This window comes from Ctenopharyngodon idella, chromosome 4 (genome assembly GCF_019924925.1).
Source record: "Ctenopharyngodon idella isolate HZGC_01 chromosome 4, HZGC01, whole genome shotgun sequence".
Taxonomy (NCBI): domain Eukaryota; kingdom Metazoa; phylum Chordata; class Actinopteri; order Cypriniformes; family Xenocyprididae; genus Ctenopharyngodon; species Ctenopharyngodon idella.
In genome coordinates, this window is record NC_067223.1 from 20,656,217 (window position 1) to 20,681,427 (window position 25,211).

The window sequence follows — 25,211 nt, forward strand, 5'->3', positions numbered from 1 at the left end:
TTCCTTCAATTTGGAAGTAAATACCCTCAAATTAGATCAGAGAATTTGAATGTGTTTTTGTTGAATATATTTCATACACACACATATAAGTTTGCATGTTTTTTGAGTATCATATTTCTTACACACACACACACACACACACATTATATATATATTATATATTATATATATTAATGACTAAATGATTTAATATAATTTTTCATTTAAGAGTATAGTAAGTATTGAACTGATTTTATAAAACAGGCCAAAAGTATAAAGTCAATAAACATTTACATACAGAAATTTAAAAATTAAATTTTATAAAATTCAACATGAACAAAATAAGCTGAAGCTTAACAACAACTTTTTAAACATGTAAGTCCCCTCCAAATATTGTAATTATGTGAAATATATCAACTTTTATCAGAATGTGAATAGATTCCCCACTACAGGTGGTCATGTTGATTTTAGCCCGTGAGCTAAACAAAGAATGTATGAGCAAATTCACCAGATATAAATATACACAATAATCACCCTTTCAACATGAAACCACAAAATGAGACCTAAACTTTCCCTGCCTCTCCCCACAGCCTCTCAAATGTTTGTATCCTCCAGGATACAAAATCCTTTTTAAGGTTAACATGCTGCTCTTTATATCAGAAATGGGACATCATTGACATTTACTTTTTAATTCATTTAGCAGGTGATTTTATCCAATTATCCTGCAAGGATTCTTTATTAGATATATAGGGGAGACCTGGAATGACTGAAACACTTTTTGCTTCAACATCGTTTCATTAACCTTTTTTTTTTTATCTTTTTTTAATCTTTTATTTATTTATTAACAGATACAGTTTTACTGTAATGAGCTCATTGTTTCTGCCTTAAATTAATACATTGTAAGCTAACTGTGTGATTTGTATATGTAAATTTCTGAAATTACATAAATCTGATAACAGATTACTCTAAATTGCAATGTTGACATGCATTCTCTGTAAAGCAGCTTTGAAATATGTACTGTGAAAAGCGCTATACAAATAAATGTAAATTGAATTGAACAGTTAACACAAATACATAACACTAACTAAAACCAAAATGCTATTAACAGTTATGTTTTTAAATGTTAACAAAAGTTAAGATCCATAATAATTTGAGGGAAGTGTTACCTTGTATGTCTCAGGATAATGTCTGTGGAACAGGACACTGATGTCAAATCTGCTATCAAGTTGAGCGCCGATGAGAGATCTGATATTAGATCCGCCTGTACGCAGACTCAGCTTTTGGGTGTGGACTTCTTAAAACATAAAGTGAAAGTACATGAAGTTAAAGCCTCATAACCATTATGCATTGTGTTAACAAGGAAACACATGAGTTTGCCTATTCTTTGCATCTCTCTTTTGCATCTACATTAAAGTTGTGTTTGACCGTTAATGCAAATCATGACAGAGTATGGGTCATATGTATTACTTATGGAGGTTTTTCCTGTATAGAGGATTACGAGGTGGCCTCCTCCGGCTATCGACAAAACTCAGACAAACTGTTCTGTGCATTTCCACTGTAGAAAAGGTGGAACAGATTGGTTTAACTTCAGCCCTAAAACTTGCTGGTCTTGAACGGAGTCAGGGCTCAGGACATTCTACAAGAGCACACGATATTGATGTGCAGTTATATCTGCGAACACTGTGGATAATCTGTGAGTCGGGCGAGACAAGTAATAAAGAAAAACATTCCAATTAGGGATGTAACGATGCCCTCCGAGCCAGTTGAAAATCGATAAATATATGTGATGAGTCAAGTCAGTTGAAATGTTAAATGAAAGCGATACACATTTAATCATGACGGGGTGCTGAAGCTGTATACTCCCAGCCAATATTGGTACGTGGGACCCATATGGGTATGAAATGGGCAGAAAAATTGACCCCATATAGGATTGTCCGCAGGTTCCATAATGGCCCCATGCCAGTTGCCCACATGGATTTCATGCAGGATTTCACTTGCCACTAGGTGGGCCCCAACTGGGCAACATGTGCAAGACCCATCCGGGTCCCAGCTTTAAGTTTTATGTGGGTACATGGTGACTATATGGGCTTGAAATATGGGTTGTAAGTGGGATTGTCCATGGTTTCCATGTTGGCAATTTCCCATGTATATTATATTCAGGATTTCACTGGGTGTTCGGTAGGGCCCAACTATATAACATATGAAAAAACCCATCTGGGTCCCATCTTCAAGCTCTAGGTGGGCGCTACATGGACTGGAATTTGTTTTCCATAATGAACCCATGCCAGTTGCCAACATGAATTTCAAACAGGATTACACCGGGTGATAGGTTGGGCCCAATTCACTGTATGACTTCTACTTATATATGGGTTATATCCCATGAATATTGCACACACATAGATTTCACACTGAACCTAGACACATTTACATTCAAGCTACAAATAAAGCCCCAACTTCTGCTACATCTAGCAATATAAATACAAATACAACACAGATATTTGCAAAAATATCAAAGTTCAAAAATAAATTCATGTAAAAATGTGCACAGGAGCACGGTTATGGCTGTAGGTGGAGCCCACCCACCACTGGTCTGACCAGAATAAAAGGCTTTGAACAATTTAAAATAAGAAATGCTTATTGGTGGAGAGGAGACAGAGTGATTAAGCCAATCAGTATATGGGGATGATTAGGAGGCCATGAGGCACAATGGGCCAGGATGCTGGGGTAAAGCCCTACTCTTTTTCGAAGGACATCCTGGGATTTTTAATGACCACAGAGAGTCAGGACCTCGGTTTTAACGTCTCATCCGAAGGACAGGAGTATATGCATTTGAATTTGTTCATTTAAAAATAGACATTTTAAGCTTTCCATAGATATATATTTTTCACGTCTGTGAGGCAAGTATATGCTGAGTTTCGATTCATTTTTGTGACATGCTCAAGTTCACAAGACACCAGAAAGCGTGTCCTGTTTGTTTTCATTATTTTACAAAAGCACAACATTTTGTTTTTATTGTGAGTTTATGGATTTGAATGTTGGATTATTGATATCTGTATGACCAAAAATAAACAGAGTATTTTTTTTTTAAGTTATATTTATGCTCCTTTTTGTGCCTTTATTTGGAGAGGACAGTAGAGAGCAGACAGGAAAGCATTAGGCAGAGAGAGAGGGGCAGGATCAGCAAAGGACCTCAAGATGGGAATCGAACTCTGGTCGCCGTGAACGCATTTGCGCCATATGTCGGCACACTAACCACTAGGCTATCGGCGCCAACATGACTATATTATTTTAGTATTTTAATTTAAAGGGTTAATTCACCCAAAAATGACATTTCTGTCATTAAATACTCACAATTACTCTCGTCATTCCAAACCCGTAAGATCTTCAATCATCTTTGGAACACAAATTAAGATATTTTTGATGAAAACCTCGTCATATCGTCTCATATAACAGGGCTGCTTTCAACCCTTACTTTATAACTCATTTTTTAATTGTTAATTTTTATTTTGTCTTTTCCATAGGAGTAACTTGTATAAGGTTGTCAGTTCACCTCAAGTCTACCGTGATCTTCCAAGGGATCCGGCTCCACTGATAACAACTATGGCTATGGACATTAATGATCCTCTGGTTGACTCTGAGTTTGGAAAAGTGCAAACAGAAAGTGTGTTATCCTGTCACCAAAGAGAGTGTTTAAAACCTGTCCACTCACAGACGCTCCTTCTCCCCACAGCTGACACTTCATGGTTACAGACTGGGACCCTCTACCTGCTCTTTTGTTTGCACTTAAGAGCAGCAGCACCACATGATGTCCCTGGAAACAACATTAGAGACAGCACACAAAATTGCCAACAGTACAAAAGAGCAGAATTCCTGCATTGAGTGGCACCAACTAAGGCGGCCCTGCAGCACCTCCTCCAAATTCAGAGAGGTCTGTCACACCAAGAGACAGAGCTCTGACTACAGACATGAGGAACGGGCTTGACATGGAACCTGTAGCAGTAGAGGAGTACTGCAGCCTTTCTCATCCTCTGCATCCAATATCACCCCACAGGAGGAAAGCCCTGAGGGGATGGATCTTGTCGATGATGATGAACTCTGTCTCAGCATTCTCATGGAGTGATCAGAATCACAGATTCAGAATCACAAATAGTTCTGAGGCAGGCTGATTACCTTCCTTATCAGTCATCACGTCAGCTTTGTCAACTGCCCACATCTTTTTGTTATAGCTTACAGCTCACAGACTGGCTTCATCTTTGCTTGCCCAGTAATGCGATCAAACCTTCCTGTGGCTGCCATTCCATTTGGGTGGATTGTCATGAGGACATGAACATCACTCATGTCGTGCCATTTGACCAACAACTGTGATTCTTTTTCTTTGAATTCTTGTCATGTTGGCATCCCTTTCCTGTTTGCACTCTCAATCCTATAAGCTCCAGTATCAAGAGATTAGATGTGCTGGAAAAGTGTGGGACTGCTGTACCAGTTGTCTACATAAAGGACATGACCCTTTCTTAGGTAAGGTGCTAGTAGTGTCGTTACAACAGACCCAGAAATCCCAAGTCCTTGGTAGTGTTGGATGTCACTGGTAGATCCGGAGTAAATGATCATGTCCTGCACATAACCAGTGAGCGCATCACATAAAACAAAAAACCCAATCTGTGCCTTTTAGTTGGAATGAACCGACGAATTGCCAGTCTGCCCTTCCACTTCACCAGAGAATCATCTACACTGAGATCCCTGTATGGCACAAATATGTGAGGAGGTGAGAGCAGTGAATATTTTTCAGATTTTTTTCAGAGGGTCGTTGAAAATTGCTGTTGCATTGTTTGCTAAGTGAAGACAGTGGAGGAACAAAAGGAAGTGGTCCTTTGAAAGTAAAGACATAAAATGGTGTCAAGAGCATGGGGTCTGTGCTCCAGTGATCACAGAGTGGCATTTTTTTTTTATCATCCCCATAAGGAAAACTGACAGTGACACTAGAAATATAAAAACTGACTCTAAAAATAGAACACTGAAAAACATATTTCTAAAGAATAATGAAGATTAAGTCTCATTCATGGCAGAAGTGTGAAAGGTTTGTCAAGTGAGAACAATAGGACATGAATTGGACAGTTCTCCTCGCCAGACAATAGACTGCAAATGGGTGTTTACAGGGCAATAAAATATTTTATTAGTATCTTATTAGCCTTCTCTAAAAACTCACAACACCATCATAGTAAATGCTTCATCAAATTCATAGTTTTAGAGATGTCACCCTCAGATTTAAACGAAGCATGACCACATTCATGGCTTTAATTTTATTGAGGTTAGAAGTTGCTATATCACATTCACATGATCTTTTTTATACATTTAAAAAATATATTTTTATATTTTATATATATATCTCCATATTAATAACAGTCTGAGTCTTGAACTGTAAATATATGTTGGTTATGTGTCTGTTCAGAATGACTTATGAGCAGCAACTTTTTTATTTTGGGTATGTCATTTATGTCCCATTTGCCAAAATGCATGAATGTGGCATTTAAGAGTTGTGCAGAACATTTGGCAAGTAGATCTCAGTTGTTGCAACATTATAAACTGAAACACCCTCATTTTGGTCAAATTATCCATTACCCGTGTACTTACATTGACTGTCTGTGCACTTTTAAAACGTGGAATGCCTTAATTGTGCACCAAAATAAATTCCACTTCACAGAGGTTAGGCCTAATTAGAACCTGCTATTTTTATGTCATATTTGTGCTTGCAATGACTTGACCTCAGAAAAGGATTACTTCAAATATATTATCACAAATCTCAAGCGTAATGAGACTGTCAGTTTTATGTTCGTAGGATATGACTTTCAAACAAATATTCATGGAACTTGGAAGTCTCATTGAAATCAAAAACATTGCTCTCACACACAGATGAATTTTAAACCTGAAGTCGTCACTGTAAGAAAAGAGAATCTTCTTCAGCAGCTGAGGCACTTACTGAGAATCAAGATCAGGATGAGGGTGTTCATGTTAATCTATCTTCACATTCTACAACAGAGGGACTACAACTGAAATTGAGCGAAGACTTGCTGCTGCTCTATTGAAATTGAGTGTTTGACACGCATGCTAAGTGCTACTATTGATGAGTTTTAGGAGAACTTCATTATTTGGTTTCGGCTGCACCAGTCCCCCATATGTACAGATCATGTCCATGAAATATTCTGTCAACAAAATATACAAGTTGATGAATCCATAATTGAAGAAATTGTAAAAGCTGTTTGTTTTGGTTTCCTGTGCAAAAGATAATTGAAAAGGGTGGTTCTCTTAGCAGTGATTATCAGCACAAATTGTATTACAAGGAGAATTTCTATGTTGTTGATCCAGTGTATACTTGATGCCCTAAAAAAAGCGCAACTTTCAGTATGTCCGAAACCTCAATTCCTTACAACAGCTGTTAAGCAAACAGGACATTTTTGACAAAGTTTTTGAAAGACATTCAGTAGAGCAGGATATTGCAGTGTCACATGAATACATGTCTCTGAGAGATGGTTCATATTTTAGGAAGAATGATTTTCTTTCTGAGCCAAGAATAGGATTAGGACTTAATGTGGACAATTTTGAGACATGTAACACTCTGGGCACGTCTAGAAAGAGACAAGATTGTGTCGATTATTGGGTTTTGGCTAACTTTCCTCTCGGGTCTCATTCTACTTTAACATCAATTTATTTGTCAGTTTTGTGCAAGACTGATGATAAGGTTATACAAGATCTAAAGATCCTAGAGGAAGTTGGTGTGTACGTCCCTCTGTTCATGTGTAAAGGGCACAGTACAATCTGTTGTGGCAGACAATCTAGGTGCTCACAGCCTTGCTGGTTTTGTTGAGAATTTCTCAGGAGATTATTGCTGCAGGTGTTGTACAGCAAAGAGTTATGATTTTCAGGTACATTGTGTTGCATCTGGTGCTTTCAACCTGAGAACAAAAGATCTTCATGATACTCATGTGAAGCAAGCACAGCAATCACGATAAAGAAAACTTGTCTCATTTTCATGTGATTACTCTGTATCCTCCAGATGTGGCTCATGACATATTTGAGGGTATTGTCCCAGTAGAGCTGGCTCACTGCTTATAACAAGACTCTTCACATTAGATGAATTGACCATTTTGTATTTTCCTTACAAGTGGAGAGACAAGACCAATAGACCTCATGGTATACCTTCAGTAGAAAATCAGTGAATGGAAATGACCATGAAAATTGGAGCTTGCTCAGGTTGTTGCTATTTTTGATTGGACACCTAGTGCCGGAAGATGAGCCAGCATGGCTTGTACTTACGGAGCTTGTTACTGCCTCTGTCCATAGTGATGAGTCTATTGCTTATCTGGAAAGCAAAATATCTAAGTACAGGCAAAGATACCGACAGTTGTTCCTTGGCATTAAGTCTCTCCCTAAACACCATTACCTGGAACACTATCCATATTTAATAAGGTGTTTTGGTCCACTTATGAGGCAGTGTACAGTTAGATTCGAGGCCAAACACAGCTTCTTTAAGCAGGTTGTTAGGCACACAAAATGTTTAAAATATCTGCCTTTCTTATTAGCCTCAAGGCATCAGATGATGATTGCATATCATTTGTGTTCTCCATGTCTTAGCAAGTCTGAGCTTGAAGTTTCTTCTCAGTCTAGTGTTCCGAGGAATACTCAATCAAAAATAGCTCTGGCTATTAAACAGAAGTACCCTGACATGCAGGAGGTTCAACTTGTTCAGTCTGTGACAAGTAAGGGCATTACATACAGGACTGGAATGATAGTTTCCCACAATTCAGTTGGTGGATTGCCTGACTTTGCCCTGACATGCATGAGGTTCAACTTGCTCAGTCTGTGAGTAAACTTTAAGTAAACTTTTATTTATATAGCACCTTTCACAGATATAAAATCACAAAGTGCTTCACAGAGTGCAACAATATTAATAAAAGAACAATGAAACAGATAAAACTATGATAAATAAAATTAAAACCACAAAAATAGTAAAACATAAAAGCCCAATCAACTAAAAGCCTGTCTAAATAAAAGTGTCTTCAGCTGCCTTTTAAAAGAATCAACAGAATCGTCCACTCGCAGTGACAGGGGCAGGGCGTTCCAGAGTCTGGGGGCGACTGCTTGGAAGGACTTGGACTGTGACAAGTAAGGGCATTACATACAGGACTGGAATGATAGTTTCCCACAATTCAGTTGGTGGATTGCCTGACTTTGCCCTGACATGCATGAGGTTCAACTTGCTCAGTCTGTGACAAGTAAGGGCATTACATAAGGACTGGAATGATAGTTTCCCACAGTTCAGTTGGTGGATTGCCTGACTTTGCTGAAATTTCACGAATTTGCCTTTTACACAGTAGTGTACACTTTATTGTAAAGGAACTTTGTGGTTGGTACAAAGAGCATTACAGAGCCTTTGAGCTCCCAGTAGTAACTACTACTCTCTCTTACTACTTCTTGAGCTTAAAACATCTCTTAATGTCTCATTCATCTTTGGTTTAAAATACCAACTATCAAACTACCGCACTCGCCTAAGAAGACTCAGACTTCTAGAGGTGGAAGTCAACTCATTAAAGCTCAAGCCCGCTGGAAAGCAGAATGCAGCCTAAAAAGGCAAGGAGAGCAGAAAATGAACTTCTGTCCCACATATCCTACTGGAGAAATTTCAGAGAGCCTTGAGGACAAAGGGAAATCTCTGCTTTCTGATGTGAAGAAGAGAAACACCAGAGAGACCATAAAACAAAAAATGGAAAAGACATTTACATACAGAAGACACGAGGTAGTTTGTGATGCCCCAATGGCTGAGGACTTGTCAAGGTGGCCTGCCCTTTTCAGTGTCGTTATTGATCTTTAGCATATAATTTGTGAACTGGAGAATAGAATACAGTAGTTATATTGCTTTGTCCGACTTACTGTAGTAGCTTTTAATCAATTCTATGTATAGATGTGAACATCTTTGTTTTGTTTTTTGCATCAATGGCTGATGTAAGGTTCACCACATGTAGCTTCACACACAAGAAACTAATGCCATGTCTATCTATCTATCATAACATCTATCTGTTCATAACATTAATGTTGAAAGTAACCTAATTAAACTTTGAAATTAACTAGTTTAAACAATGATAGTGGCCAAAACTGTGTGCTATGCACTTGTTACTGTGTTGTAGTTTTTGTGTAGGTAAAGATGACGTTCGGGAATTGAACAAGTCAAGTTTGTGTTGAAAGATTTTCATGAGAGATGTTTCATATGTTTTGCTTGTGATGGAAACTGGCAAAAATGCCAGAGGAAACGCTGAAAGTATGAAAAAAGCTTGTGTTTTCCTTCTTGATTGAGGTGAAGTCCGTCGTCTTTGTAAAGGTTTTGGACTATTTTTCCATTTTTGAGAAGTCCAGTGTTGAATCAAGCTGTTGCATTGTTTGATTGTAGTTTTCATCATGGAGTCGTCGTTCAGTCGTGGTAAAATAGCGCTGAGTGCGAAATACAGAATGTGTGGATTGACCAGTGAGATTCTTGATATGAGAGTTTTCATTCGCTGGACGACAGTCGATGCAGACGCTCCACTTGTGATGTCGTTTGTTCCTATGTGGAGAATCACTATTGTGTAGTTTCTCAAAGTGTTGAACGGATCTCACGAGAGTTGTGTCTGGATGAACCCAGCATTGAGCATTTGGAAAGTAGTCCTCAATATCCAGACACATTGAGTCTGTGAGGAAGCAGACCTGTAGACCTGTGAGAGAGAAGAAATGCTTGTTTTTACTGTGTTCAGTTTATGAATTATGATTATATTGTGTGTTTATTAATATTGCATGTATTATTTGCTTACCTTGAGGTATGATGTATGTTCTTCTGTTGATTGTAGTTGTAGAGAGAGTAAAATGCACCCGTTACAAAAGATCCAAACTTTTGAACAAATGTACAAATTTGTCTTAATTTATTGAAATATCATTGCTTTTCATTTAGTACTGCCCTCCGGAAGCAACAGAAGATACTTGCATGTTTCCCGGAAGAAAAAATAAGTATAATTTACCTTGATATTCAAATTCAAAAGTTTTCACCCCCCGACTCTTAATGCATCGTGTTTCCTTCTGAAGCATCAGTGAATGTTTGAACCTTTTTTAATAGTTGTGTTTGAGTCCCTCAGTTGTCCTCAGTGTGAAAAGACGGATCTCAAAATCATACAGTCACTGTTGTAAAGGGATCAAATATGCAAAAAATGCTTAAAAACTGAAGAATCTGCAGGACCTGGAGATTTTTTTCTGAAGAACAGAGCTCAGTTTAACTGCTCAGAGCAAACAAGAGACTCATGAACAACCATCACAAAACAAAAAAACAGTTGTAGATCATCCAGGTAACCACACACAATATTAAGAATCAATACTTCATAAACTTTTGAATTGGGTCATATTTATAAATTCAGCTATTTTTTTTTTTTTTTTTTCTTGTGGATTATGTGTAAACATCTTTTATATAAAATATCTTACTCGGGACAGTACTAAACAAAAAATAACATGCTTTTTCTTATGATCTCTCATATTTTGTTAAAATTTTTCACATTTTCACAGATTCTGCAAGTGGTTCACATACTTTTTCTTACAACTGTATATATATTACATTTTGAATTTGACTGGATGTAACTGTGCGAGAGTATTTTGGAACTAAAATAAATAGAGGGAAGAGCAGGGATAATTGTTTATTTATTTATTCAGGGAAAAAAAGCTTTGAAACTTTCCCTTAAACATAATTACAATATTTGAATTCATTATTCAACACTCAAGTCAATCACATTTTACATAAAGCCCAATAAATACAATTACAGCAGGAAATATAGACATCAGTGTGTCATATAGATGCTCCTATTCAGTGTTTCTAACTATGTGCTAACTTAAAACGTTTGATATGCATTTACTTTCATGCTAAAAGTACTTTCTAAGAAAAAAGATGTACATGAGATAAGAAAAAAAATACATTTTTAACATTAACAGTGTAAAGAAAGAACATCTGTTGCTTTGATATTACTACATGTTTTAGAAATGTCTGTTTCTATCTATATGTATCACAACAAAAGGATATTGATGGGACCGCTATATCAAGCTTTTAAATGTTTCTGTTTCTTGTTGTAAAACAGTTGTGATAAATCAATACAGTATCATTTGTCTATCATGCATTGTCACCTAAAATAAACCCACTTTTCAGAGAAATCTTATGAAAGTTAACAACTTAAGATAAAACTTCCACCAAACAAACATATAAAAAAATATAACACAGACAAATAAAGTTATAAATAGACAAATAAACAAGTAATAAAAAATAACATGAAAAGATTTGTCGTAAAACTAATAAAAACAGTCATTTAAAACGTGTTACTCTTTAATGTGTTTGTTTCTTCTGTTATTGAATCATTTCTCTTGGGTGTTTTATTGCTCTGTCAGGCTCTCCAGCTGTTCAGACTCTCTGGAGACATCTAGAAAAGCCATAATACAGGATGTTGTTAATTTCACATGAACATTTCTGATGATTGAGACGAGGCCGTCATTGTGAATAATCAGTCAGTATTTCTTTACTTGTTTCTGTGGTGTAATATGACATTCTCTCTTACCCATCAATGTGATTTTGCTGCTTTGGGACAGTGAGAGTTTTATTGACATCTTTAGCTCTGATTCAAGTTCATTCTTTATGTAGAGCTTCACAAAGAACAAGAAAAGCTTCAGTTTAGTCACTGTACAAATTAATACATGTTTGTCTTAATACATGTGATTGTGAGAGTAATACCTTTAAGTTATTGAACTTTTTAAGCACTTCATTTTTTGCCTTGTTGAACATGTCTTGTTTTTTCTCATTGACTGTGGTTATTAACAGTTCTTGCATTTTCTTCCAGGATCCGGGTCCTGTTATTGCTGCCGCTTCTAAAATAAGCAACACTCAGTGTCCATTCATTGTCTTTCTCATGGAGACACATCAGAACAAAGAAATGTGTTTGCAATAAAACTAGAGAACATAGTTGTGAAAATAGTGAAAATGATAGCAAGTAAAAGCTACTTGTCTGACTGACTCATCTGAAACAAATACTGTTGATGAAATTCAACTGGCAACTTTGTGTGAACAAAATGCATTAAAGTGTAACTGCTTTTGCCATCAAGCACATTTTGTGTCACCTAATCGATTGACTTCACAGAATTAGTCCTGTTACACTTGGCATCCCATTCAGTAAGTGACAGCTCACAAATTGCCACTTGAGTTGAACTCACATCCTTACCAGCAGGTCATTAAATCCTTGACCTAAGTTACTGCACTGAGCACATACTTTCACAGACAAGGCTTAATCCTAGTCCCAGACTAACATGCATGTCTAAGCTGCTTTAACTGAATCTTGCACTGATATATCCTAAAATATGTCAGTTTCACTCTTTTGTCTCGGGATGCACACCAGTAACGTTTTTTTCTAGGGCACGTTTATAAAAACCTACTTAAATATCCTAATTGAACTAAGGCCTAATCCTGGCTTAAGCTAAACCTTGTCTGTGAAACCAGGCCTTAATGTTATCTTACTTTCATAGCAAGACGCCATTTCATTCTCAATAGTTTTTTGGATTGATGAGTAGATGTGCTTCTTTGTTTCAACAACTTCTCTGTTGAGCGATGCCTTCAGTTTAGTTTCCTTTCAAAAAGTGGAAAAAAGCCACAAATAAGTCAGAAATATCATGAAACATCCAGAGGCTGGATGGCTGGAGGCTACTTTAGTCCTAAATGAATGGTTTGTTCTGTACATTTCAACACCAACTGCTTTATAAAACCAGCCTGTTTAATTGTAAAATGGAAACAGAGTTTACATATTTTTCAATGAAAGTAAAGACAGATACAGAGGAAAAGGCCCAGATTACAGATAACTGAACTCACCTCTGTTTTGATGAATTTCTGAATGTGATTTAATGTGGGAGATCTGAAAGAAGCAGAATCACTCTGGATGACACTGAACTTGTCAATCTCTTCCTGCACCGACTTCCCTGTTTGTCCACTCACTCTGAAGCCAAGAGAATACAAAATAGAGCTTCATAAAAAAAGGAGAAAAAAAAAAGTGATACCTGCATAGGCTCCAGAAGAATGACCAGAAAACCCTGTGAGGTGGTTAGCTTTTTTTCTCAGTAACAATGTGTTAGAAAAAAGAAAGACATAAACCAAACAACAAAGGGATGCATAATGAGGGGGAAATGCATTTCAATTTATTCAAAATCTATTCAATCACACAAGGTACCTTTTATATTTTATGATAATTTCTGAAGGGAAAATAAACGTTGTTAATAAACTGTAAACAGTTTATTACTGGGCTACAATTAAGACATCTTGCTTTGTGAAGGTTCATTTTCCCACTCATACAGATTTAAAGGATTGTGTAACTGTAAGTAACCATATAAAACTAAATATTAACTAATTTCTTTTTCTATATACAGAACCTATGCAGCTCTCATGTGACAAATGAACAAAAGACTTGAACCAGAAGACACAGTGGGGATTTGGGAGTTAAAACTAATCATTTCTGTTTTCTGTAGAGTGAATGTTGCTGTCACGAATGACCCATCGCTAGAGGGAAAGCCAGTACAAGCCCAATCATATTTTTGTTCTTGCCTGGACATCATAGGAAACAAACATAAGGATGTTTACTTCACAAAACATTTGGCCTCAAATTAATCTGGCATTGCCACTAAACCCAATCTGTATTTTCCCGGGCAACGGAGTGATTTGCTGGTTTACTGCTCTAAATGCAATCTGCAGTTGGTCCATGTTTAAAATCATTAATCATGCTCCAGTTTAATGCTAATTGTAAACATAACAACAACAGCCTTGTCTTAATTATACACACTTATCTATATCTATAATGCTGAAGCCCTAAACATCCTTAGTCACTGATCAAGCATTGTAGATTATTTTCATTTTATTCTATTCTAAACTGAACAAAGGGGCACTAGTGAAATGAAGAATCAGCTCTTACGGAAAAATCTGTTTGAAATCTTCTTCAAGACATTCATGCAGGTTTTCGGCCAATGCCTTGTTCAGGTCTAGGAGTTCATTCTTAGATTTCGAGAAATAGCGCCCACCATACCTGCACAAAGCTCTGAGGGTTTGATGAAGTACATTCTGAGTGACAGCATAAAAAAATAAAATAAAAAAAAGGTTAAAAAGGCAAGAAAATTGTGACTGATTATTCACAACACTTGAATCACACTCACTTGAATCACAGCTTTTGTGGAAGCAACACATAATTCGACAGATTTTTCCACTCCCTTTGAGAGACACTGTTCCAGAACACTATAAATGGTGTTAAAACGACTGTCCAATTCATTTAGTGCCTTCATCAGGCTCTCCTCAAACTCCATGGAGACTTTGTCTTTCATTTTAACCTAAAACATCCATAAAACAGCAGTGAATTACAGAATAATGTATATTGGCAGCATTCTGAAGACATGCATGTAAAATATCAGCAATTCTGACTGATACCATTTCCTTGTCTGTGTCCGGCTGGACACTTTGGATCAAGGACAAAACTCCCTTCGCTTCATTGACATAATCTCTGGTCAGTTCTCTGGTAATGTCCTCATTAAGAATCCTCAGATCATCCTGCAGCTTTGGGATTTCTACAGGTATAAACCATTTCCAAACACAAGGGCAAGATTTGGATGTGATTGGGGCTTTGACTGGTTCAAAAAGTATTTAACTTTAGATTAACTGAAAATGTATTTTTGTCATGAATAATGTGGTAAAATGGTAATAGGGATACTTTACCTGTTTCACTATGATCCAGATTAAATTTAGGGTCAAAGAATGCTTTGGAACTCACAGTAAAAACTTGAAAATCATTGTCAGTTCTGAATATTTTCTGGAAAAAAAAAAAAAAAAAAAAAAAAAATTATTAATTAATTAATTAAATCAAATAGTCGTATTAAAGAAACCCACATGTGAGTAAAAATCATTCAAAATACTGATAACTATAAAGAAAATTGGGAAATACAAAAACCTTAATATGGGATTGTTCAAACTTTTCTTTGACCCTCTTCTTGGCATGTTCATTTCTATGAAGTATGCATACTTTTTCCTAAACATGAAGAATAATTGAATACACCAAGATATGAGAATAAGTTGTTTAATACAGAAGTATTGTAAAATCGTATTTAGTGGTTGATTATGCAATATACTGTAGAGCAGATATTTCTCTCAGTAAATTAATTAATTAAAATTGCAGTTACAATGATATGAAAGATCTCACTGACCAGTAAATTTACTGGGAACAATGTTTGCTATAACATTTCTATTTTTCCAAACCTTGTCTCCTGTGAGTTGATCTGTAGAAAGCCTTGCAGATCTAAAAAGAAATGTTCAAAAGAAATGTCACAAATTGTTATTTCTGAAATCCTGAACTTTGCATCATAACAAGATTAAAACAGATGTTGCTGTTACTAATATCATGTTTATACGTCCCCTTCACTTCATATGTAAATTTAACCAAATACCTCACATAGGCTGTTAGATTGATCTCATCAGTCTTTGTACAGATGAAGTTAATGCGTCTGCATTCTCCTTCTGGTCCCAGTTCTGTAGTACAGTGCTTTAAAATCCCCCAGGGTTCTTTGTCAGTGATTGCTCGATTGATATCACTTACAATCCAAACAATAGAGCACTCTCTCAGTGTCTACAAGATTGAAACGGTGATTTAGATGACATGGTTGTAGTAGCATAGATTGTGTTTCTATAATGATTTGAAACGTGTAGTAAAATATTTACAGATTTCCACTTGTCATCTCTAATCTTACTGCAGTCTCCAGTTCCAGGAATATCAACAAGCACAACGTGTTTCAGAAGTTCATGACAACCTGGAATCTTGATCGTCACACTCTTCACAAGCGGCCAGTACCAGTCACCGGGACTGGACTCACTGGGTTGAATGTAACTTGCAACAACATTGCTGAATTTAGAGACCTGTGGAGAAATTGTTAACTTCACTGCCAAACAAGAATTCAGAATACATTATTATACATTTAATACTGTAATGAAACCTTTAGTGTTAAACATATTTACTATCATAAAAACTTACATCACTTTTTGAGATTTTCTTACTGAAGGACAAAAAGGTTTCAATCTCAGCAAATTTGACTTCTTTCTTGAGCTCTTCTAAAGTTTTCTTCTCTGCATCATCTCCAAACAGCGCAGTGATCTTTTCTACAGCATTGTCAAATAATTCATGAGTCTCGTCTTCATCTGACAAAACTGTGAAAAGATCTTTGAGCTCTTTCTCCCACTCCTGCAGAGGTACAATATAAAAAATAAGGCTTTCTTTCTTTCTTTTTTTTTTGCTTGTTTTATATGAAATACATATTATTGTTAATATGTATTTCATTTTTCCAGGATCTCTTTGCTTCTACCTTCAATTAAATTGCTAACAGTGATTGTAAATTAATTGCCTAAATTATTACATTATTAGCTAACTGCATTCTCCAAATTGTAATGTTGACATGCATTCTCTGTAAAGCTGCTTTGAAACGATATGTATTGTGAAAACCGCTATACAAATAAATGTGAATTGAATTGAATTGTTTTATTTGTTTATTTGTTAACATATTAATAAAGAACTCTCAGTAAAGGCATGATAAGACAAACAAGGAAACCTCTTTAGAGAAGAGTTCAAACTCTGCTATGTAGTTGGAGTCCTCCAGATTGGCTTCCACCCGAGTAACAACAGCTGTACAGGCACCAAAGCAACCAGATGGCAGTAGATCCTTTTCCCCCAAGACTGCATTCAGTAGAGAGCTCTTTCCTTCTCCTGATTTACCAAAAATCCCAAAGGTTGCTTTCTTCCTGCTGACTTTATCCATTTGATTTATCTTTGAAATGATGTCTCGAATCATAGAAGCTTCATATGAGTTATCAGTGGCTCTACTGATGGTGTTCTTCACATTCTCCATGATCTTCATAACTGTGTGCAGTGAAGAAGGGAAACACAGTGGGTAGGGTTTTGAAATATTGAAAACTTTGTTTTATTTATAAAACTTAACTCAGACAACTAATATGTAACAGATGAACGTAGTCCAGTTAGCCCCTGCTGATAGGTGCCGTAACTACACCAGTACATAAGCAAACCTCATCTTTCTCCATTGACAGCCATTCAAAAGCAGTCAAGAAACATAAATGACAGATATTTTGTTGTACTATTGTTATCTCAGTATATTTTCCTGTTGCTATGACAAATCAGGTACATTTAGCAATATAGCAAGTGTTGAAAGTGTTTCTAAGGATACTGATTTTTAGAAGGCAGACTGAGATGGCGAACAGGAACATGGTTTGTGTAACATTAGCAACGCATTATTATTATTATATTATTATTGATAACATAGTCAAGCAAAAGGCTTGTCATATGAATTATTTGTCTGACGTTATAGAGAGCGATACATAAAACGCATTACCATTCTGATACACTAACTTGTAGACGAGCCTGTGAGTGAATGGAGGCGGGACTAATTTGCATATTTTCTCTGTAGCTGCTTTGTCTCAAAATTAAATTAAGGTGGACAGATTCAGATTTTACTTGCCTGTTGTCAGCGGTGACTCTATGCTCAAGTCGGATGGTTCATGATCACGCTTTCGTTTTGTACCTGTGAGAAAATTAATTCCACTCATTATATTTCCTCAGTCACTGGCTGTAAAGCAAACATACAATTATGTTTTTGTTTTTTTTAGAAACTTTCATACCTTGGCTAGCCATTGTGAGATTGATGGTCCTGAAGGGGAAAAAACATATACTCAGATCAAGCACATGGTCTAAATCTTTTAACCAAGTTTCTGTACCCCACTGTTAACCCTAACAAGAAATTAGTTGAAAAATGAATGCTTGTTTGGCAATGAGTTTTACAATATATTAGCTACGTTTTTAAAAATATTTAACCTTTCATAACTTAAAGTAAAATTCTGTTAAACAATAAGTATAATGTCTATATGAATATATCAGCCTACTGTATCATAATTAATATTCAAACGTCCAGGGCCAGTTTATTTTTTTTTATTATTTTTTTTATGTTAATGTAAATGTCAAATAAGATACAACAAGCTTATATGAGCCATAAAAGCCTAATATATGAAATATGATACTGAGCAAACACACACACACACACACACATATACAGTTAGGTCCATATATATTTGGACACATGCACAATTTTCATATAATTCCTAAACCCTTCCTTCAATTTGGAAGTAAATACCCTCAAATTAGATCAGAGAATTTGAATGTGTTTTTGTTGAATATATTTCATACACACACACACAAGTTTGCATGTGTTTGCATGAATTATTTTGTTGAGAATCATTTCATACTGTTACATGTGCCCTGGGTCTGTGTTAATCAACTTGGTTATATGGACTTATATGGACACAATTCCCCATCTAGGAACCAATCACACACTCACACCTGTTTCCCATCAGTGACACTTTATAAGCTGCACTCTAACACACACACATTGCTTTTTTTTATGAAAGATATATCCAGGTTAAAATTGGAACAACATTGTCCAGTAGATACAGAGTAGAAAATGGGACTCCACAGGGTAGCGTGATCAGCCCATTAATTTTTTTCTGTTATGATTAATGATGTGTTTTATGAATTAAAATATGATATTGGTAAATCATAGTTTGCTGATGATATTGTTCTTTGGAAAAATGGTAAGAATCTAATATTAATACAAGAGAAGATGCAAAAAGCAGTAAGAAAGATTGAAAAATGGTCTTATTCTTTAGGGTTTTAAATTTTCAGTAGGAAAGACAAAGATGATGGTTTTTACTAGAAAGGTTAATGAAGCAAAGATATTGATGTATGGGAGACAAATAGCGCAGGTAAACTCCTTTCGGTTTTTAGGGTTTGTATTTGACTCTAAACTGACTTGGAGTGATCATATAAAGAAAATAGAGGAAAAATGCAAGATGATTTTAAATATAATGAGATGGCAGAGGAGCTTGTACCGTTGCAAAGTTCTATGCCTTCCACTCTGATTATCGCGATTATCACTTCCAAACCCAGTAATTCCCTCACCAGAGCCTGTTCACGTGATGGCTGCATTAGAGTCCGTTCTAGAGGTCGACCGATATATCGGTCGGCCGATATATCGGGCCGATATTTGTCTTTTTTTAATATATCGGCATCGGCCGATATCCTTGTTTAGTAGCGCCGATTTAAAGCCAGGCACGTCCGCGGGCAGCCCTGTGTTATTGGTGCGGTGGAATGTGCTGCTGCCGCATGTGATTTGAAACTTTTGAAAGATTCAACAACAGTACTGGGAGATAAAGGTAGCCTAAGACTTAAATTCTGATATTTCAAAGCCCTATGGCCATATATTTACTATATATTAGGCTACTAGTAAACTATGAAGTGTTGCTTCACTTAGTGAAAGAAACAACGGATAGCATAGAACTGTCGGGAACTGGCATAATGCTACAGCTGGTTGAAGGTTCGCTTACTTGTAGTTAACTTTAAGGATTAAGGATAAGGATATTTAAGGATATCTTTAAGGATATTATTATTACTATTAGGTAAGCTACTTTTATTATTAAATTAATATTATAATAAATTTGCCCCGCAATAATTTCACAGCGCATCACCGCATAACTGACGTGCTGTGACGTGCAGCTCCTCTTTGAAAATGTTTTAAACATTTTTTAGGTCTATTATACAATGAATTAGACCTATAATTAAAATTATTAACAGTCTATGATATTTCCTAACACTGCAGTCATACATGAAAATTAAGAGCAACTTTAGGCTACTTCAAGCACCAACTTAAAAAAAACACAAAAAAAAAAACAAGCTGTTTAACACGAAATACTATTCTTCTCATTTGTTTCACTATATGTACGGGCAACAAGAGAAATAATGGAATAAATTAAGACAGTTATATACCGTTATCAGCATATTATGTTGAAATTCGTCTCTGAGAGAAAATGCTCCGTTAATGCAGCATCAGGCAGCTCCGTCACTTTTACTTTCACTTTGAATACTGACCGAGGTTAAGCTTTTACCGGCATAACTTTTCCACAAAGTTTGCACGTTGTTTCTTGTGTGATATCCATTGGCTCCTCTTCTTGGTTGAACCCCCGCGGATTTGCGCTACGCCACTGCGCAGAAGTGTATGACATTTGTTCGGAAGCATGGTTTGATGCAGATAATAGCCGGGTTTCCATCCAACTTTGCATTAATAAAAATTCAGCTCAAGAATATGCGCATCTGCGTGTGTTTCCATCAACTGTGTAATGCGAAATGGACATCAGCCTAATAAAATGATGTGTTCCGACCAATGACTAATATATATATATATATATATATATATATATATATATATATATATATATACACAGGTGCTGGTCATATAATTAGAATATCATCAAAAAGTTGATTTATTTCACTAATTCCATTCAAAAAGTGAAACTTGTATATTATATTCATTCATTACACACAGACTGATATATTTCAAATGTTTATTTCTTTTAATTTTGATGATTATAACTGACAACTAAGGAAAATCCCAAATTCAGTATCTCAGAAAATTAGAATATTACTAATGACCAATACAAAGAAAGTATTTTTAGAAATCTTGGCCAACTGAAAAGTATGAACATGAAAAGTATGAGCATGTACAGCACTCATTACTTAGTTGGGGCTCCTTTTGCCTGAATTACTGCAGCAATGCGGCGTGGCATGGAGTCGATCAGTCTGTGGCACTGCTCAGGTGTTATTAGAGCCCAGGTTGCTCTGATAGTGGCCTTCAGCTCTTCTGCATTGTTGGGTCTGGCATATCGCATCTTCCTCTTCACAATACCCCATAGATTTTCTATGGGGTTAAGGTCAGGTGAGTTTGCTGGCCAATTAAGAACAGGGATACCATGGTCCTTAAACCAGGTACTGGTAGCTTTGGCACTGTGTGCAGGTGCCAAGTCCTGTTGGAAAATGAAATCTGCATCTCCATAAAGTTGGTCAGCAGCAGGAAGCATGAAGTGCTCTAAAACTTCCTGGTATACGGCTACGTTGACCTTGGACCTCAGAAAACACAGTGGACCAACACCAGCAGATGACATGGCACCCCAAACCATCACTGACTGTGGAAACTTTACACTGGACCTCAAGCAATGTGGATTGTGTGCCTCTCCTCTCTTCCTCCAGACTCTGGGACCTTGATTTCCAAAGGAAATGCAAAATTTACTTTCATCAGAGAACATAACTTTGGACCACTCAGCAGCAGTCCAGTCCTTTTTGTCTTTAGCCCAGGCGAGACGCTTCTGACGCTGTCTGTTGTTCAAGAGTGGCTTGACACGACAGCTGAAACCCATGTCTTGCATACGTCTGTGCGTAGTGGTTCTTGAAGCACTGACTCCAGCTGCAGTCCACTCTTTGTGAATCTCCCCCACATTTTTGAATGGGTTTTGTTTCACAATCCTCTCCAGGGTGCGGTTATCCCTATTGCTTGTACACTTTTTTCTACCACATCTTTTCCTTCCCTTCGCCTCTCTATTAATGTGCTTGGACACAGAGCTCTGTGAACAGCCAGCCTCTTTTGCAATGACCTTTTGTGTCTTGCCCTCCTTGTGCAAGGTGTCAATGGTCGTCTTTTGGACAACTGTCAAGTCAGCAGTCTTCCCCATGATTGTGTAGCCTACAGAACTAGACTGAGAGACCATTTAAAGGCCTTTGCAGGTGTTTTGAGTTAATTAGCTGATTAGAGTGTGGCACCAGGTGTCTTCAAAGTTGAACCTTTTCACAATATTCTAATTTTCTGAGATACTGAATTTGGGATTTTCCTTAGTTGTCAGTTATAATCATCAAAATTAAAAGAAATAAACATTTGAAATATATCAGTCTGTGTGTAATGAATGAATATAATATACAAGTTTCACTTTTTGAATGGAATTAGTGAAATAAATCAACTTTTTGATGATATTCTAATTATATGACCAGCACCTGTATATGTCGCACAGTTATTATCCTCATTAAACCTGTCTAACGTTAACCGTCAAGAATGTCAGAAATCACTAAGAGTTTAGCACTGTCCTTGCATACAAGGCTGTGCAACATGACAAAGTTTTTAATTGATTTTTATTTATAAAGTTGTATTTTATTTAAATGTATATTTAAGTTTACATTTATGTTCCAACAAACTTGAAAAATTCAGCTTGATAAATCCTCTAAAACTTTATGTAAATCAAGTCAGTGTTCAATAAATGATGCTAAGTTTAGAAATGTTGTGCATCCACTTATTATTAGTGTGACATTTTAGCATGCAAATGAAAGGGAAAACTTCAAGATATCGGCCCTAAAAATCGGCAGCACATATCGGCCATCGGCTGACCCTGACCTCTAAACATCGGCATCGGCGTCGGTTATAGAAAAACCCATATCGGTCGATCTCTAGTCCGTTCCTGTATTTGCAGCCATTCCTGAGCCTCGTCACGTGTCAGCAGATCTTCCAGTGCCTCGTCACGTGTCAGCAGAGCTTCCAGAGCCCTCAGCCGAGATGGCTGCCACGCCTGAGCCCTCAGAGATTGCAGCATTGGCTGTTATGGCCACAGCCATTTGGCGCGTGTGGGCTGCGCACACATCAGCTCCAGTTCCAGAGCCCGCTCCAGTTCATGAATCTGCTCCTGAGCTTGCTTCAATCTATGAGTCTATTCCTGAGTCCACCTTTGTCCATGAGTGCAGTCCAGTGTCTGTTTCCTGTCCGTCTTGACACGACCACAGAGGTCGTCCCTGAGTTTCCTGTCTGCCTTGACACGACCACGGAGGTCGTCCCTGAGTTCCCTGTCTGCCTTGACACGACTATGGAAGTGGTCTCTGAGTTTCCTGTCTGCCTCGACATGACCGCAGATGTCATACCAGAACTTTTTGTTTGTCCCGACGCAACCGCAGAGGTTGTTCCTGAACTGTCTGCTCACCACTATATGACCAGAGCGGACGTTCCGGTCAAAGCCCTGGAGGGGTTTCTAAGCTCCCTGCCTGTACTGTCATAGCCCTAGTTGCCAATGCTAACCTCTCTGTGCTTTATGTTTCAGTTTCTCCTGTTTAGCCATGTTGGTTCCCAGTGGTACCTGAGCTGCTGTGGTGGTCATCTGCTCTGCCGTGGGGGTCTTCAAGTCCATCTGACCTGCAGTGGTGGTCGTCTGCTCCGCCGTGGGGGTTTTCAAGCCCGTCTGAACTGCTTTGGTGGTCGTCTGCTTCGCCGTGGGGGTCTTCAAGCTTGTCTGAGCTGCAGTGGTGGTCATCTGCTCCGCCGTGGGGGTCTTTAAGCCCATCTGAACTGCTTTGGTGGCCGTCTGCTCTGCCGTGGGGGTCTTCAAGTCTATTGCCCTGGTCGTCTGTCCAGTCTTCTTCGCCCTGGTCGTCTGTCCAGCCTTCTTCGCCCTGGTCGTCTGCCCTGTTTCAGTTTCCAGGCCGCCTTCCTCCCCACGGACCTGGACCTCCATCCCGCCCCCTGTTCCGCCTCCACTCCATCTCCCTCCTGGACTGTTTAGGAGTGTCTGGAAGCCACTCCTTTGAGGTGGAGCTCTGTTACGTGTGCCCTGGGTCTGTGTTAATCAACTTGGTTATATGAACTCCATTTCCCACAATTCCCCATCTAGGAACTAATCACACACTCACACCTGTTTCCCATCAGTGACACTTTATAAGCTGCACTCTAATGGTGCGTTCACACCAGACGTGAATGAAGCGTTAAGCGCGAGTGATTTACATGTTAAGTCAATGCAAAGACGCAAACAGACATCCTGCGGTGTGAATAGAACGTTTTGGCCGTTTGACGCATAATTCGCACGAGCGAATACACGAGCTTGCTCTAGTAGTGACGTGATTACGACGTAGCGAGAGGAGGCAGAAATCCGAAACAACAATGGAGGACAAAATCATCTTCGCTGTACAATACATCTTTATAGAAACAGGAATAAAAAGGATCTTGCTTGGAAGAAAGTGAGTGAGGAGGTCGGACAATCTGGTAAGTTGTAAAAAAAATTGAGCTATATATATATATATAGAGAGAGAGACTACAAGCTAGCTAAAGCCGGCAAATTGAGCTTATTCGCCATATTTTACAACTACTTTCCTGCTGACGAGTTGATGTGTTTATTAAGAGGAAGTGTGCAGAAGCGAGACTGGAGCCGCCTGGCAGAAGCCCCTCTCATGATGCGAATTCACATCTGTTGTGAAGTGAATTTCATGCGCGAATGAAGCGAGTAAACTCAAAACGTTCAAGCGTCCAACTACGCGCAAATAGCGCAATTTATTCACGCAAGTCGCGTCTGGTGTGAATGCCCCATAACACACACACATTGCTGAGTATTGTTTTGTTTAGTCGTGCCCTGCCCTGCCTTTTTGTTTTTGATCGTTTGCTGCCTGTCTTGACCATTGCCTGTGTTTTGGATTACTCTCTTGCCTTGCACGTGGATCTCCAATTCCGTTGCCCCACTCCATACATTACACATACACATGCACATGCAAACACACACACGTATATAAATATATACACACGTAAAAATACAGAATATTTCTGAATACACAAAGAATATATGAACTGATTTTATAAAACAGGCCAAAAGTATAAAGTCAATAAACATTTACATACAGATTATGAAAGATTTAAAAATTAATAAAATTCTACATGAACAAAACAAGCTGAAGCTTAACAACAAACTTTTTAAATATGTAAGTCCCCTCCAAGTATTGTAAATATGTGAAATATATCAACTTTTATCTGAAGGCGAGTAGATTTCTCACTACAGTTGGTCATGTTGATTTTAAATGCTGCCCGTGAGCTAAACAAAGAATGTATGAACAAAGTCACCAGATCTAAATATTCACAATAATCACCCTTTCAACATGAAACCAAGAAATGAGACCTAAACTTTCACTGCCTCTCCCCACAGCCTCTCAAATGTTTGTATCCTCCAGGATACAAAAACCTTTTTAGGGTTAACATGCTGCTCTTTATATCAGAAATGGAACATCATTAACATTTACTTTTTAAGTAATTTAGCAGGTGATTTTATCCAATTATCCTGCAAGGATTCTTTATTAAACTTAAAAGGTTTCTTTATTAGATATATTAGAGACCTGGAATGACTAGAACACTTTTTGCTTCAACATTGTTTCATTATTAAACTTTTTTTTTAATTTTTTTAAATTTATTTATTAACAGATACAGTATTACTTTAA

At 37.4% G+C, this 25,211-nt stretch overlaps 2 protein-coding genes across 37 annotated transcripts in view; one reads left to right on the forward strand and one right to left on the reverse strand.

Moving 5' to 3' along the window:
• Window positions 1-25,211, forward strand: part of LOC127511450 (oocyte zinc finger protein XlCOF6-like) — an 832,024-nt gene that overhangs the window by 624,974 nt on the left and 181,839 nt on the right. The window lies entirely within an intron of this gene.
• The window catches only part of LOC127510594 (nuclear GTPase SLIP-GC-like), a 105,329-nt gene that overhangs the window by 8,958 nt on the left and 71,160 nt on the right, over window positions 1-25,211 (reverse strand). For 7 of the 36 annotated variants that reach the window (XM_051890323.1, XM_051890324.1, XM_051890325.1 and 4 more), the window contains exons 4-18: window positions 16,642-16,949; window positions 16,071-16,277; window positions 15,761-15,955; window positions 15,490-15,668; window positions 15,302-15,341; window positions 14,997-15,074; window positions 14,765-14,858; window positions 14,480-14,616; window positions 14,212-14,382; window positions 13,974-14,119; window positions 12,884-13,007; window positions 12,536-12,644; window positions 11,759-11,892; window positions 11,586-11,670; window positions 10,673-11,450 (exon numbers count right to left, since the gene is read on the reverse strand). The exons of 2 other annotated variants lie outside the window; for them this stretch is intronic. In XM_051890323.1, coding sequence (XP_051746283.1) covers window positions 11,404-11,450; window positions 11,586-11,670; window positions 11,759-11,892; window positions 12,536-12,644; window positions 12,884-13,007; window positions 13,974-14,119; window positions 14,212-14,382; window positions 14,480-14,616; window positions 14,765-14,858; window positions 14,997-15,074; window positions 15,302-15,341; window positions 15,490-15,668; window positions 15,761-15,955; window positions 16,071-16,277; window positions 16,642-16,949 — 2,054 coding nt within the window. In that variant the 3' untranslated portion in view covers window positions 10,673-11,403. Of the gene's footprint in view, window positions 1-1,145; window positions 1,224-10,672; window positions 11,451-11,585; window positions 11,671-11,758; window positions 11,893-12,535; window positions 12,645-12,883; window positions 13,008-13,973; window positions 14,120-14,211; window positions 14,383-14,479; window positions 14,617-14,764; window positions 14,859-14,996; window positions 15,075-15,301; window positions 15,342-15,489; window positions 15,669-15,760; window positions 15,956-16,070; window positions 16,278-16,641; window positions 16,950-17,562; window positions 17,626-17,722; window positions 17,752-25,211 lie in introns of those variants that run through there. 27 more of the 36 variants (XM_051890316.1, XM_051890317.1, XM_051890311.1 and 24 more) reach the window with 15 other exon arrangements.